Source organism: Lepus europaeus, chromosome 6, assembly GCF_033115175.1.
Source record: "Lepus europaeus isolate LE1 chromosome 6, mLepTim1.pri, whole genome shotgun sequence".
Taxonomy (NCBI): Eukaryota; Metazoa; Chordata; class Mammalia; order Lagomorpha; family Leporidae; genus Lepus; species Lepus europaeus.
In genome coordinates this window covers 104714069-104731150 of record NC_084832.1, presented here as the reverse complement: position 1 = coordinate 104731150, position 17082 = coordinate 104714069, and the positions used below count along the sequence as shown (strand labels likewise).

Below are 17082 nucleotides of genomic sequence, written 5' to 3'. Positions count from 1 at the left end.
TGTAGTGTGGGCAGGGATGCAAGTGGCCCCTAGCTAAAATACCACAGTTCTTAATTGATAGTCGGTGGATTTTTCCTGACTAAATGCCTCTCATTTTGTTGTATGTCTTTTGATCAGTTTTCAGAGACTTTAATTACTTTTTATGATCTTGTCCTTCTTATCATTGCACTTAGGGATCAGATTACCAGGCTCCTCAGCCACTTTGGCAGCCATAGTCTTTGTATTCTTTTTGCCTTTTATCTTGTGTTTCTCTACATTGCAGCCAGTTTTTTCCCTCTCCCAAAATATAAGCCAGTCATTTAAACTCAGGTTTAAAAAGTCTTCAGTCATCTTCAGGTTGTTCTCAGAATGAAAACCGGAAGTTCTCACGAGGTTCAGCCTCCCCTTCTTTGTAGTTCTTTTTTTTTTTTTTTTTTTTTTTTTTTTTTGACAGAGTGGACAGTGAGAGAGAGACAGAGAGAAAGGTCTTCCTTTGCCCTTGATTCACCCTCCAATGGCCGCCGCGGTAGGTGCACTGCAGCCGGCGCACCGCACTGATCCGATGGCAGGAGCCAGGTGCTTCTCCTGGTCTCCCATGGGGTGCAGGGCCCAAGGACTTGGGCCATCCTCCACTGCACTCCCTGGCCACAGCAGAGAGCTGGCCTGGAAGAGGGGCAACCGGGACAGGATCGGTGCTCCGACCGGGACTAGAACCCGGTGTGCTGGCACCGCAAGGCGGAGGATTAGCCTAGTGAGCCGCGGCGCCGGCCCCTTCTTTGTAGTTCTGTCTTATATTAATTAATCATTCTTTACCCCTCATTCTGGATAACATCAAATCATTATCCTCAATTTTGGGAGCACCTTTCTTTCTTTCTTTCTTTCTTTCTTTTCTTTTTTTTTTTTTTTTGACAGGCAGAGTGGATAGTGAGAGAGAGAGACAGAGAGAAAGGTCTTCCTTTTTGCCGTTGGTTCACCCTCCAATGGCCGCTGCGGCCGGCGCATCTCACAGATCCAAAGCCAGGAGCCAGGTGCTTCTCCTGGTCTCCCATGCCGGTGCAGGGCCCAAGGACTTGGGCCATCCTCCACTGCCTTCCCGGGCCATAGCAGAGAGGTGGCCTGGAAGAGGGGCAACCGGGATAGAATCCGGCGCCCCGACCGGGACTAGAACCCAGTGTGCCAGCGCTGCAAGGCGGAGGATTAGCCTATTGAGCCGCAGCGCTGGCCACCATTCTTTCTATTCCTTAAAAACCAGAGCTCTGGCCGGCGCCGTGGCTTAACAGGCTAATCCTCCACCTTGCGGCGCCGGTACACCGGGTTCTAGTCCCGGTCGGGGCGCCGGATTCTATCCCGGTTGCCCCTCTTCCAGTCCAGCTCTCTGCTGAGGCCCGGGAAGGCAGTGGAGGATGGCCCAAGTCCTTGGGCCCTGCACCCGCATGGGAGACCAGGAGAAGCACCTGGCTCCTGGCTTCGGATCAGCGCGATGCGCCGGCCGCAGCGGCCATTGGAGTGTGAACCAATGGCAAAAAGGAAGACCTTTCTCTCTGTCTCTGTCTCTGTCTCTCTCTCTCACTATCCACTCTGCCTGGGGAAAAAAAAAAAAACAAAAACAAACAAACAAACAAAAAAACCCCAGACTCTGACTTATAATATAAGTAGACTTTAGAATCTCAGGGATATAGGTTTGAATTTCTGTTCATCATGCAACTATGTCCCCTGTAAGCTATGTAACTGAGCAGTGTGATAGCTTTTCTGAAGTTTGTCATCTCAAATAGGGTGTTAAACAAATGCTGTTTCATGGGATTGCTAAGACTTGAGTAATATGATATGTATAAAGTCCATTAGCATGGTACTTTGTGTTTAGAAGGTAAATTTATTCTCTACCTTATAGTCTTCTCTCATTGTTTCTTTGAGTAAGCAGTTCATATGAAATAGTGGAGATATCAGTATATGACATCTGTTCCTCCCAGTTACCATTCAACCAATTATTTGAATTAAGAGTTGTTTGTGAATTGCAGTTGGTTTTCAGCATACTGACTGCTTCATATCTAGTTCATAGAAACCTTATTAACTTCTAAAATGTATATTTTCAATGGACATATGACACGTTAGGGAAAAAAAATTTTAAGATTTATTTATTTACTTGAGAGGCATAGCTACAGGCAGAGAGAGGGAGAGACAGAAAGGTCTTCCGTCCGCTGGTTCACTCCTCAGATGGCCGCATTGGCCGGAGCTAGACCCATCCAAAGCCAGAAGCCAGGAACTTCTTCTGTGTCTCCCATGGAGGTGCAGGTGCAGGTGCAGGTGTAGGAGCCCAACCACTTGGGCCATCTTCTATTGTCTTCCCAGGCCATCAACAGGGAGCTGGAATGGAAATGGAGAAGCTGGGACAAGAGCTGGCTCCCATATGGGATGCTGGCACTGCAGGCGGATGTTTAACTTACTATACCACAGTGCCAGCCCTCACAAGTTTCCTTATTCTCTGTAATGAGACTGTTAGAATTTTCATTTTATTTTGAAAACAAGCAAGCAAGCAAACACAAAACCCTCAAGCTTGTAGATGGAAGCAAAAATAGTATAATGAATTCCTATGCATTTTAACCACGGTACAATTGGAATATTTAGGAAATTGAACATTAGTACAGTACTGGCATACAGTTTGATGCTCCAAGAATTTTGTCCCATCGCCTGCCTCCATCGTCTTTATCTCATTTTCCTTACCTTATCAGTTCAGGATCACAAGCTTCATGCAGTTACTGTATTTTTTTTTATTTTCCTCCAATCTACATTGGTTCCTCAGCCTTTCTTTGACAATCGAAGATCAGTTGTTTGCAAAATGTCCCTCAATTTAAGTCTCTTTGTTTCCTAAGAATTTTGGATAGAAATACCATGTAAGAGATAATACATGAGAGATGCTGTGTTCTTTTGTGTGCGTCACATTGAGGTGTATGACCACAGTTTGTTCCTTTATTGCAGCATTAACTTCATTGGCAACATTAACTTCGATGTCTTGCTTAAAGTGGTGTCCACTGGCTTTATTTTCTCTAAGGTTACCATTTTCTACTTTGTTGTTGATAAGCAATATGTGGAGAGGTACACTGGGATGCTACAAGTATCTTTTCTCCCAGTATGCTTTGATATCATGGTTTTTAGGGGCTTCAGGTTTTTTTTTTTTTTAAACTATTAGTGATAATTACAGAGTTTTTGGTTATGTTTATGTCATGGTTTTGTTTTTATGATTTCTAGGTTCATGTACTGGACAGACTGGGGAGAGGTGCCAAAGATAGAACGTGCTGGAATGGATGGCTCAAGTCGCTTTGTTATAATAAACACTGAAATTTACTGGCCAAATGGATTAACTTTGGATTATGAGGAACGAAAACTTTATTGGGCAGATGCAAAGCTTAATTTCATCCACAAATCAAATCTGGATGGAACAAATCGGTAAGATAACCTTAAAGTATTCCCTAACTTTAAGAAAACTCTGTGATGGCTTGATACATTAATCAAAGTTAATTTTCTTAGGAAGAACTTAGTGTATTTTTGGTGTTCAAAGGGGAAGAAGAATAGACTGAGAATTTGCTTTTTAACAAAGCAGTTTTTCATCTACCTTGGTACCATTTAGAACTTACTGACTGTATTTTCTTTTTCGTTTTTCTGAAGTAACTTAGTTGCTTAGTGATATTCAACTAGGGGTAGTATCTCTACTCTGACCTAAAGTCTTTGGAAATGAGATTTTGGTTAACATAGGACTGGGGATTACTACTATATTTTAGTTACTTGAAATATTTTAGTTGACTGATAGAGACTACATAAACACACAGCCTAAGAGTGGAGAAGACAGGTGTTTATGAAGAAAGAAACAAGTTGAACATGTAGTTAAATCTAGTAACTTTTTTTTTTTTTAATATTTGCTTTGCAAATGGTCTTTTTTAAAAAAAATTTGATAGGTAGAGTTATAGACAGAGGGAGGGAGAGATAGAGAGAAAGGTCTTTCATCCACTGGTTCACTCTCCAAGATGTTCTAACAGCTGGCGGGAGCTGGGCCGATCTGAAGCCAGGAGCCAGTAGCTTCTTCTGGGTCTCCCATGCAGGTACAGGGACCCAAGCACTTGGGCCATCTTCTGCTTTCCCAGGCCATAACAGAGCTGGATCAGAAGAGGAGCAGCTGGAACTTGAACTGGTGCCCATATAGGATACTGGCACCACATGGGGAAGCTTAGCTTACTACGCTACAGCCACAGCTTTGGCCCAAATCTAGTAATTTCTATTAATGTGATTTAAAAACTTAATACAGGGGCCGACGCTGTGGTGTAGCTGGTAAAGCTGCCTCCTGCAGTACTGGCTTCCCATATGGTTGCTGGTTCAAGTCTCAGCTACTCTACTTATGATCCAGCACTCTGCTATGGCCTGGGAAAGCAGTACAAGATGGCCCAGGTCCTTGGGCCCCTGCAGCCCCATGGAAGACCTGGAGGAAGCTCCTCGCTCCTGGCTTTGGATCGGTGCAGTTCTTGCCATTGCAGCCATCTGGAGAGTAAACTAATGGATGGAAGACCTATCTTTCTCTCTGCATCTCTGTAATTCTGACTTAAAAAAAAAAAAATCGTAATACAAGGGGACAGGCATTTGGCCTAGCAGTTATGATGGTGCTTGATGTCCCCACATTGCCTGTCAGCGTGCCTGAGTCTCAGCTCCGCTACTGATTGTAGCTCCCTGCTAATGCGTGAACTGGAGGACAGTGGTGATGGCTCAAGTGGTTGAGTTTCTGCCCCCTAGACCAGGTCTGCGTTCCTGGCTCCTGGATTCCATGGGCGTCTGGCTGTTGGGGGATTTGGGGAGTGAACAAGCAGATGGGAGTTCTTGTTCTCTGTCTCTGCCTTTCTTTGTGTGTTTCTCTCTCTCTCCCTCCTTTACTCCTTCCCTTTCTCTGTCTCTCAAATAAATAAAGAAATATGAAAAAAAAAAAAAAAAAAAAAAAGAGGGCAAAAGAGAATTTGGGGAAGATGGCAGAATAGGAATCACCAGAAATCTGTCTCCCCACCTAGACAGCAATTCAGAATATGTCTGATGTAACTGTTTGCGACCTCTGGGATCCGTTGAAGGTCTGCAAATTGGATGGGAAGGCTTAGACTGTAAATTGCAGTAAATTTCAGTCCTTAGCATGGCTGCAGCTACCCATTCCCACCCCAACCCGATGGTAGGCAGCACGGCATGTATTCCTGGAACACAGTGCATATAGTGGAGGTAGTCATCACGTGCAAAAAAAGGGATCTCTCCTCCCAGTATTAGGAGTGTGTGCTCTCACTACTGATTACTGCTTTTGATCACAAAGGTACTGACAAAGAGGTGGTCACCCATTGTTGCTAGTCCTTCATCCTGTAGCTGAAGTGTCTTTGACAGGATTTAAAGGGCTTGTGCCTTTATTACCACTCCATTTGTTTTTCTTTTTTCCTCCTTGGTGAGCTGGACACCAGAGGCTAGGACATTCAGAAGCAGTTGCATATATGGGGAAAATAAGAAAATGACTTTGCAGGCACAGAGAGAGACACAGATTCATAAAAGACCTTAGAGGGCCTTAAATTTAGGGGCCGGTGCTGTGGCATAGAGGGTAAAAACTGCCGCCTGTAGTGCCGGCATCCCATACGGGTGCCCGTTTGAGACCCAGCTGCTCTACTTCTGGTCCAGCTCTCTGCTTTGGCCTGAGATAGCAGTGAAAGATGGCCCAAGTGCTTGGGCCCCTGTACCAGGGTGGGAGACCTGGAAGAAGCTCCTGGCTCCTGGCTCCAGATTGGCGCAGCTCTGGCCTTTGCAGCCACTTGGGGAGTGAACCAGCAGGTGGAAGACCGACCTACCTACCTCTCTCTCTCTCTTCCTCCCTCTCTCTTTGTGTAACTATGACTTTCAAGTAAAATAAATAAATCTTTAAAAAAAAAAAACCGATGGCCTTAAATTTATACTTCAGTCTAATCCTTGGTGGGGGGAGAGGGGAAACTAACAAAAAACATTGATCCTTGGGGGTATGATTGATTTCCAGAGTTACCAGATTTTTAGACTCAGATTTCTAATTCTCAACAACAGTAACACCCACAAATCATATAAAGAAAAAGCAAAATATGTTCCATTCAAAGGAAGAAAATAAATCTATATAAAGTATCTCTAGGATAAAAGCCTTTTGACCGATCTACTGGACAAAGACTGTAAAACAGTTGTCTTAAAGATCATCACAGAACTAAAGGAATTTGTGGATAAGGTTAAGAAAATAATGTATGAACAAAATGAAAATGTGAATGAAGAAAGCAGCCTAAAGAACAAAAAATTCTGGAGCTGAGCAGTACAATAATGAAATGAAAATTTTTCTTGATGGATATAAAGACAGCTTTAAGTGGTAGAAAATAGAATCAGCAAACTTGAAGATAGAGAAATGACTGAATCCTCAGAACAGAGAAAAATTTGAAGGGAAGTTAGTGTTGCTGTGGGACACCATTGGTGGTTCATCATGCACATTGTTGGGAGTTTCAGGAAAAGAGAAACAGCGGGTGGAGAGGGTATTTGACAATATAATGGCTGAAAACTTCCCAAATTTTATGAAAGACATAAATAGATAAAGACCCAAGGAGGTCAACAAATTGCAAGTAAGATAACCTGGAAAGAAACCCACACAAAGACACATTACAATCAAACATTTGCATGCCAAAAACGGAAAATCATAAAATCAGTAAGAGGAATAATTTATCACATACAAGTGAGCATCGCTTAGATAATGATCAGATTTGTCATCAGGAGCCATGGAGGCAGATGTAATTAGTGGATTGAGATGTTCAACATGATGAAGGAAGAAAATAGGGGAAGAGGGTGTGCATGGTGGTACAGCAGGCTGAGCTGCTGCTTTGAGCGCCTCTATCCCGTCAGAATGCTTAGGATTGAGTCCTGCCTCCACCTTTGCTTCTGATCTAGCTTCCTGCTAATGTCCTTAGGAGGCAGCAGATGATGGCTCAAGTACCAGGCTCCTACCATCCAACTATTAGATAGAGTCTTTTAGCTCCTGGCTTTGGCTTGACCCAGCCCCAGCTACTGTGGACATTTGGGAAGTAAATGGGGATGGAAGATCGATCTCTCTTTCTCTGCCTTTCAAATAAATAAAAGTGAATAAACATTAAGGAAAATGTGTGTCCAGAATCGTGTCTCCAGAAAACCTTCAAAAGTAAGGGAAAAATTAGGACATTCCTAGAAGGACTGGTGTTGGGCACAGTGGATTTAAGTTGCTACATGCTGGTTCAAGTCTGGCTTTTCTCCTTCCAGTCAGCTCCCTGCTAATGCACCTGGAAAGGCAGTGCAAAGTGACCCAAGTACTTGTGCCACTGCCACCCACATGGAAGACCAGGTTGGAGTTCCTGTCTTTGGCCAGGCCCAGACCTGGCTGTTACGGCCATTTAGGGAGTGAACTGGTAGAAGGAAGAACATTTCTCTTTCTCTTTCTACCTTTCCAGTCATTCAGTCTTTTTTTTTTTTTTAATTTTTAAATTTTTTTTTATTTTTGACAGGCAGAGTGGACAGAGAGAGAGAGAGAGGGAGAAAAAGGTCTAACTTTGCTGTCTTCCTTTGCCGTTGGTTCACCCTCCAATGGCCGCCGTGGCTGATGCGCTGTGGCCGGCGCACCGCGCTGATCCGAAGCCAGGAGCCAGGTGCTTCTCCTGGTCTCCCATGGGTGCAGGGCCCAAGCACTTGGGCCATCCTCCACTGCACTCCCAGGCCATAGCAGAGAGCTGGCGCCGGCCGTCATTCAGTCTTAAAAAAAATAACATTCCTAGATGACAGTGCTGTGGCGCAGCAGATTAAGCTGCCATCTGCAGAGCCAGCATCCCACATGGATATTGATCTTCTGAGTCCTGGCTTTTCCACATGATCTCTCATGTGATTACAGGGGCCCAAGCACTTGGATTATCCTCGCTGCTTTCCTTGGTATATTATCGGGGAGATGGATTGGAAGTAAAGCAGCTAGGACTCGAACTGGTACCCATATGAGATGGCAGAACTGCAGGTTATGGCTTTATCAGCCATGTCACAACTCTGTCTCTTTGTGGTTTTTTATTTATTTATTTATTTATTTTTACTAAACTTTTATTTAATGAATATAAATTACCAAAGTACAGCTTATGGATTACAATGGCTTCCCCCCTCCCATAACTTCCCTCCCACCAACAACCCTCCCCTGTCCCGCTCCCTCTCCCCTTCCATTCACATCAAGATTCATTTTCAATTCTCTTTATATACAGAAGATCAGTTTAGTATATATATATTAGGTAAAGATTTCAACAGTTTGCCCCATATAGCAACACAAAGTGAAAAAATACTGTTGGAGTACTAGTTATAGCATTAAATAACAGTGTACAGCACATTAAAGACAGAGATCCTACATGATATTTTTTTTTTTTTTTTGACAGGCAGAGTGGATAGTGAGAGAGAGAGACAGAGAGAAAGGTCTTCCTTTGCCGTTGGTTCACCCTCCAATGGCCGCCGCGGTAGGTGCGCTGCGACCTGCGCATCGCGCTGATCCGATGGCAGGAGCCAGGTGCTTCTCCTGGTCTCCCATGGGGTGCAGGGCCCAAGGACTTGGGCCATCCTCCACTGCACTCCCTGGCCACGCAGAGAGCTGGCCTGGAAGAGGGGCAACCGGGACAGGATCGGTGCCCCGACCGGGACTAGAACCCGGTGTGCCGGCGCCGCAAGGCGGAGGATTAGCCTAGTGAGCCGCGGCGCCGGCCCCTACATGATATTTTTTAAAAATTAATTTTCTATTTCATTTCCAATTATCTTCATATACAGAAGATAGATTCTGTACATAATTAGTAAAGATTTCATCAGTTTGCACCCACACAGAAACACAAAGTGTAAAAATACTGTTTCAGTACTAGTTATAGCATCACTTCACATTAGACAACACATTAAGAACAGATCCCACATGAGATGTAAGTACACAGTGACTCCTGTTGCTGACTTAACAATTTGACACTCTTGTTTATGGCGTCAGTAATCTCCCTAGGCTCTAATCATGAGTTGCCAAGGCTGTGGAAGCCTTTAAAGTTCACCGACTTTGATCTTATTCTGATAGGGTCATAGTCAAAGTGTAAGTTCTCTCCTCCCTTCGGAGAAAGGTACCTCCATCTTTGATGGCCCTGTTCTTTCCACTGGGATCTCACTCGCAGAGATCTTTCATTTAGGTCTTCTTCTTTTTTTTCTTTTCCATGGTGTCTTGGCTTTCCATGTCTACAATACTCTCATGGGCTCTTCAGCCAGATCCGAATGCCTTAAAGGGCTGACTCTGAGGCCAGAGTGTTGTTTAGGACATCTGCCATTCTATGAGTCTGCTGTGTATCCCGCTTCCCATGTTGGATCTTTCTCTCCCTTTTTGATTCTATCAGTTAGTATTAGCAGACACTCGTCTTGTTTGTGTGATCCCTTTTACTCTTAGACCTATCAGAATCATCATTTGTGAACTGAAATTGATCACTTGGACTAGTGAGATGGCATTGGTACATGCCACCTTGATGGGATTGTATTGGAATCCCCTGGCACATTTCTAACTCCACCATTTGGGGCAAGGCTGATTGAGCATGTCCCAAATTGTACATCTCCTCCCTCTGTTTTTCCCACTCTTATATTTAACAGGGATCACTTTTCAGTTACAATTTAAACACCTAAGAATAATGGTGTGTTAATTACAGAGTTCAACCACTAGTACTAGAACAACAACAACAACAACAAATACTAAAAAGGATAAAGTATTACATTGTACATCTAGAGTCAGGACAAGAGCTGATCAGGTCATTGTTGCTTATAGTGTCCATTTCACTTCAACAGGTTTCCCCTTTGGTGCTCAGTTGTCACCGATCAGGGAAAACAAATGATATTTGTCTCTTTGGGACTGGCTTAATTCACTCAGCATGATGCTTTCCAGATTCCTCCATCTTGTTGCAAATGACCGGGTTTCATTGTTTCTTACTGCTGTATAGTATTCTATGGAGTACATGTCCCATAATTTCTTTATCCAGTCTACTGTTGATGGGCATTTGGGTTGGTTCCAGGTCTTAGCTATTGTGAATTGAGCTGCAATAAACATTAATGTGCAGATGGCTTTTTTATTTGCCAAATTAATTTCCTTTGGGTAAGTTCCAAGGAGTGGGATGGCTGGGTTGTATGGTAGGGTTATGTTCAGGTTTCTGAGGAATCTCTAGACTGACTTCCATAGTGGCTTAACCAGTTTGCATTCCCACCAACAGTGGGTTAGTGTCCCTTTTTCCCCACATCCTCTCCAGCATCTGTTGTTGGTAGATTTCTTAATGTGAGCCATTCTCACCGGGGTGAGGTGAAACCTCATTGTGGTTTTGATTTGCATTTCTCTGATTGCTAGTGATCTTGAACATTTTTTCATGTGTCTTTGTGTTTTTTAAACTCTCGGATTTTTAATTAGTGATTTTCCTAGAGATTGCATTTTGTCAAAATGTACTTCATGATAATGTTAACTTTTCATATTCATGTAAAGTATAGAAATTTTACTCTGGCATAGCTCCATTCTCCCTTGTGATATTATCATTATTGTTTAAACTGCATTTCTATTATAACTTATACAACATTAGTATTAATGCTTTGTCAATCTTACATATTTTTAAAACGACTAAAAATGGGAGAAATACCTTTTTACTGCTTCTGGTACTCTTCATTTCTGTGTGGGGATTTGAGTTACCATTTGGAGTTTCAATTCCTTGTTCCACTGTAGTTTCATTCTCTCTCTCATCCTTGATGCTTCAAAACAGTTTTCAAAAATCCTTCTCTATTTCTTTTTTATTTTTTAAAAATTCCCTCCTTTCTCCCTTCTGTTTCCACGCCCTTATCTGTTGTTTACTTTTGCATTATTTTAAACTTTGACTTTACTTTGAAATGATTTGTTATTTGTCTTATTTCCAGTTTTTTTCACTAGTTCTTTCTTCTCAGTTCTGAGTTTTCTGATTGCATCATTGTTAAGGTTATTGTCTTATTAAAATAACTCTTTTAGCTTATTTTGAAGCAGGTTATCACTTTGATTTTTTCTTCTTCCGTATTTTCCTGGGATCCTTTATCTATTGGGATGCTTGCTATTAATGTCATTCATCCTTTTTATTTATTTTTAATAAGGTTGTTAGTGGGATTTGACTGACCTTAATGCTTTGTCCCCACCCCCTCCCTTTTTTTAATTTATTTGACAGAGTTAGACAGTGAGAGAGAGAGAGAGAGAGAGAGAGAGAGAGACAGACAGACAGAGAGAAAGGTCTTCCTTCTGTTGGTTCACTCCCCAAAAGGCTGCCACGGCCAGAGCTGGGCCGATCCAAAGCCAGGAGCCAGGTGCTTCTTCTGGTCTCCCATGCGGGTGCAGGTGCCCAAGCACTTGGGCCATCCTCCACTGCCCTCCCGGGCCTCAGCAGAGAGCTGGACTGGAAGAGGAGCAGCTGGGGCTAGAACCCGGCGCCCATATGGGATGCCGGTGCCACAGGTGAAGGATTAACCAAGTGAGCCACGGCACCAGCCCCTTGTTTTTCCTATTTTTATGTGAAACTTTTTCTTGAACATGTAGAAGGCAGGGTTTGTCTTAACTTTTGTAATGTAACAGAACTCCAATGTGTGTATGTGCGCACGTGTGTATTTTAAAAACTGGCAACTTACCTCTTAGGATTTCTTGGCTCTGTTTCCTTTTCCCATTATTTTCTGTACCTTATTTTCCATTGTTTCTCTTGTATCTTTCACCCCACTTCATTCTACTCCTAGCACTATCTGCTCAGCATGAGGCTTTATCTGAAAGGAAGCTTGGAAGGGTCTCTGGAGGTGAGTTCTTGCCATTCGCCAGCCATTCGCAGTAGGTGGAAGCACACTAGCTGTCTGCTAATCGTGGATTCTGTGTATCCACTCAGCACCCTGTCACTTGATTGCTGTTCTTTCATCGTTTTGCTATGCCTTCCAGTGCTGTCAATCGCATGCACTCTTCTGTCCTTAGACCTGTCAGGTGTGATTCCTCCTGCAGAGGCACTCATACTCACTAGATCTTTTGGCTTTTTCAACAACTTTTTCTTTTTTTTAAAGATTTATTTATTTGAAAGACATAGAGAGGGAATGTGGAGGGGGGGGATGTCTTCCATCTGCTGGCTCACCCCTCAAATGGCTGCATCCACTGGGGCTGGGCTGGGCTCAAGCCAGGAGTGAGGAGTTTCATCCTGGTCTCCCACATGGTGGCAGGGTCCCCAGATACTTGGGTTTACCTCTACTGCTTTCCCATGCACACCAGCAGGGAGCTGGACCACATCCAGGGCCTGAATTCGCTCTCATATGAGATGCTGACATCACAGGCAGTGGCTTCACGCACTACTCCTTAATGCTGGCCCCTACACAGCTTTTTGTATCTTGAGTTTGTACCTTTTCATTCAGGTCTCCCATGTGGGTGCAGGGGCCCAAGCATGTGGGCCATCTTCCGCTGCTGTCCCAGGCCATAGCAGAGAGCTGGATTGGAAGTGAAGCAGCTGGGTGCCCATATGGGATGATGGTGCTGCAAGTGGCAGCTTTACCTGCTACTCCAACAGTGCCGGCCCTGCTCTCGTTCACTGTTAATGACAATAATAGGTACCATAAATTTGGGAAACTAAAGTTCTTTTCTAGTTTAAATTTACTAATACGTAAAATATCAAGAACCTTCTTATCCTCACCTTTTTGAGAGGAGAACCAGAAATAAAAGGTCAGTGAGTATGGAAGGGGGTGTGTTTGTTCAGAAATTGAAGTAAGTGCCTGCAAAGTTCATGGAATCTGAAAGAGGTAGTGGGAAGGCTTGTCCTGGAGGGGAGATGATGGGGGTGAGCTTTATCAGAAAACTGCAGAAAATGACAGATACCAGCAGGAAATGGTGCTTGGGGGTTGCTAAAACATAATATTAAATCAAAACATCATGGGGGAGGGTATCGCAGTTTCTTTCTGTGGCCTCCACAGTGGAGTCTCAGTTTTTAGCTTCTTTTGTTGTGGCATAGTCGTGAAGAACTGGGCTTTGCTTTTCCTTGCCATTTCCATTTTTATTTGCTTCGATCAACACCTCTTTGGAGTAACTAGTGTTTCCAGTGGATGAAGTAGCAAGTAGTCCTGTTTGCTAATCTCAGCCAGGGAGAAGAAAAGTGAGGATTATATCAGGTATCTCCACTTTCAGGAACAAATCAGCATCTGGACATGTCAGTAAATGACAAGTGATAGTCTTGTCAACACTGTTAATTACACGTTTTTCATTTAAAACATTTAATTTTGTCAAACATTCACAAAGTGTCTAATAAGTCCACCTTGTTTATGCATACAGTGTTGTGTAGGATCTTGGGAATATGAATAAGCTAGTGTTCCCACTCTTAAAAATATTATCAGTGCTAGATGTGTTGGATAAATAAACAGTCATAATACAGTCCACTACCTGTTATGAGAGCCTAGAGGAAGAAAAATATCTTGACTTGCAGGGGAGAAGACGAAGGAGGCAATGAAAAATAAGTGTCATTTAAATTGAATATTAAGGAGTGGGCATTTGGCTCAGTGGTTGAGATGCCTGTATCATATCTGATTTTCTGGTTTGAGGCCCAGCTACTCACTTCCAGTCCAGCTTCCTGCTAATGCACACCTTGGGGATCAGCAGATGATGACTCAAGTAGTTTGATCCCTGCACCCACATGGGAGCTATGGATTGAGTTCCAGGCTTTATCTTGGCACAACTCTGGCTATTGTGGCCATTTGGGAAGTGAACCAGTGGATGAAAGATCTTTCTGTCTCTCTGCTTTTCAAATAAAATTAAAATAATTGAAATTTTAAATAATTAAAAATAAATATTATTTTTATTAATTTATGTAAATTATTAAATAACATGTTATTAAATTATCAAAAATAAATTGAATTTTAGCATAGTATTTACTGATTTTAGCAAGCGGTTGACTTAAAAATTATTTAAAAGCTATCACATGAAATGCTCATATCACAGAGTATTACCCTGTATCAGAAATAATAAATTTTATAAATGTGTACCCTGAAATTATGGGATCATTAATGAAGTATTATGAAGTACCAAGCATAATATTAAATGAGCTTTGCACATGTTGCTGTTTAATCTTTGTAGTAACACCATGAGGATAGATTATTATCTTCTATTTATAGATGAGGGAAACAAAACTTGTAGAAATGATACCAGTAGTAAATGTGTGTTGGGGGGGGGGGATTTAAACTCAGCCTTTCCAAGTATTCAATATTCAAAAATATTTTTGAGATTTCTTTTTAAAGATTTATTTATTTATTTAATTGACAGAGTTATAGACAGAGAGAGAGACAGGGAGAAAGGTCTTCCATCCGATGGTCCACCCCCCAAATGGCCGCCACGGCCGGAGCTACGCTGATCCAAAGCCAGAAGCCAGGTGCCTCTTCCTGGTCTCCCATGCGGGTACAGGCGCCCAAGCTCTTGGGCCATCCTCCACTTCCCTCCCTGGCCTCAGCAGAGAGCTGGACTGGAAGAGGAGCAACCGGGACTAGAACCCAGTGCCCATATAGGATGCTGGTGCTGCAGGTGGAGGATTAACCTAGTGCGCCACAGCGTCGGTCCCTTTGAAATATTTATTTTTTAATATTGCTCACCTAAAGATGAAATCCCCCTGGTTGCCATCCCAGGTTTTATTTCCTTCCCACTTTATCCCCAGCACAATTAGTCACAAATTTGGATTATTTCTGCATCATCTGTTTTTATACTTATATCTACAAATGTCCACTAAATACTTATAAAAAGCAGCTCTGAGTCATAATTCTATGCTTTTAATCAGTATAAAATGAGTATAGCTTTTAGGAAGGAATTTTACTTTTCCCATATGTTTATTTTGCTTAGTTCATTAGAATAACCTTTAACATTTATTTTAAGGACTTAAAAAGTTGTTTATTTGTTTTTCTCCAAAGCCTTTCAAAGATCTGGTTATGTAATTTGCAATTCTTCAGGATGGTAATGACATGCCAAGTAACTTAGTTTTTTCCAGTTCTTCATTTTTCATTTGTGTGTGTTATCTTTATTGGCAGCCTCTCAGAACTCTTAACATAATGAATCTTGGAATATTTTAATGTGAAACATACCAACATGTTAAATGTTAATATTATTCCTCTAAATAACATAGTCACTTTAGTAAGCATAATAAAACTATTCATATAAAAAGTGGAAGAAAGCACTTCTGGAGTATGTATTGTGACAATTCTTTTTGGGAAATCAGAGGGAAAAGTAATAGGATAGGAGAGAATTAAGGAAAATGAGGGTAGAAACTTGTGGTGATCTGGGCTGGCAGAGTAGGTAGCAGATTCCAAAATGGAAAGTTTGTTTGGTAAACTAGTCATGCTTATTTTGTATTCATTTTCTAAAAAATCTGGCCTCGTTTAGTAGATGAGGATCAGTCCATGTACAATAACGAATGCTAATTCTGCTTAGATAAAAATTACTGTTCTTGAGTTTAATTTACTTGGGAGAAATATTAGAGATCATCAAGTAACCTGACCTACCTAAAAATTGAAACAGCTTCCTTAAGATATGTGTTTCTCTATTTCTCTTAAATAACTTCTCTTTTCTCTTCCCTTTCTCCCTAAGTTTTCTTTCTCCCTCTCCTCCCTCTCTCCCCTCTAGGCTGGGCCACTGGGATTATTTGTGAAAACATGAAAGTATTTTAAAAAATATTTTGACTCAAAACATGGTTTAATTGCTCATTCTAGAGCATTTACTGATTATGTAGTTCTTTGTGACACTCTGCAGAGTTCTGGGCCCCAAATAATAATCAGGCTCTCTGTTTTCCTTTGTATGTAATACATACTGCTTGTGGAACTTCAAGTCTGCTTTGTTTCATGAACATATCCTGCCAGTGACAGGACTTCCTTTTGGCTGCCTGAATTGGGGAGTTTAAAAACAAGATAGCAAAAAATTAGCAGCAGAACAGGAGCCTGCAGGGAGAGTTCTCCTTGAATGAATGCCTTTTTAGCCTCAGATGTGTGTTTTCATTCTTAGTTCTGAAAACTGGAAGACATAATGGAAGAAGCAGGTTCAGGTTCTCTGTTTTTCCATGTCCAGAAGGGATAAACCTATTGCTGATTTATATCTACTTCCCAGTGCTGGTGGTAACCCCTGGGATTTTTCTTACTGGCCAGCTTTGTCTGTTGACATGAATTATGTGATGAGAGAGTAGAAGTGAGTCTAGGGGTTGTAGTGGAGGGGTGAGAATGGGCGGCAGTGCTAACACTGGGGCTTTTTCTCCATCAGGTGGCTTGTAGTGAACTTCGGGTCTGCTGCCAAGTTAGAGACCGTTCTGAAGGCTTTGTTGGAGTTTATGGAGGTCTTGAAAACATTTGAATTAATCACGTGGCTTACTTTTTAATAAATGTATTTGAACTAAAGTATGTGTTACTAGGGATTTATATTTGTTAATGAATACTAAGCCTGTTTTAATGGATGGGATGATTTTACGGTAAAAGAAGAAAATTTAGAAGTAAGTGAGTTTTTCTCTTTTTGCAAATAGGCAGGCAGTAGTTAAAGGTTCTCTTCCACATCCTTTTGCCTTGACGTTATTTGAGGACACATTGTACTGGACTGACTGGAATACACACTCCATTTTGGCTTGCAACAAGTATACTGGCGAGGGTCTGCGTGAAATCCATTCTAACATCTTCTCTCCCATGGATATACATGCCTTCAGCCAACAGAGGCAGCCAAATGGTAAGTGATCTTGATTTTTGAATTGCAAGTTGGAACAGCTGTGTAGTGCTCTGGTGTCTGGCTTCAGTGAGGGTCAGGAGAAGGGAGTATGTATCCAAAGGTAGTGAGAGGGAATAGAAAAGAGTAAAAACATCAAGATATAATTTATGTTAGACACATAACCTAAACCGTTTGCTGCCTGATGGCTCTCTCTGTAGACTACCTCAGCCCTTTCTGGGGGAAAGGAGTTATGGAGGTGGAGAAGAGAGAAATGCATTAATAATTGAGATAGCTCATATGCTAAGCTTCTACAGTCGTATATTTTTATTTATATTATTTCTCTCAGTGTGTGTGTATGTTTA

At 42.1% G+C, this 17082-nt stretch overlaps 1 protein-coding gene across 1 annotated transcript in view; it reads left to right on the top strand.

Moving 5' to 3' along the window:
• The window catches only part of LRP6 (LDL receptor related protein 6), a 185385-nt gene that overhangs the window by 93180 nt on the left and 75123 nt on the right, over positions 1-17082 (top strand). The window contains exons 3-4 of the mRNA XM_062194835.1: positions 3223-3420; positions 16545-16741. Coding sequence (XP_062050819.1) covers positions 3223-3420; positions 16545-16741 — 395 coding nt within the window. The remainder of the gene's footprint in view (positions 1-3222; positions 3421-16544; positions 16742-17082) is intronic.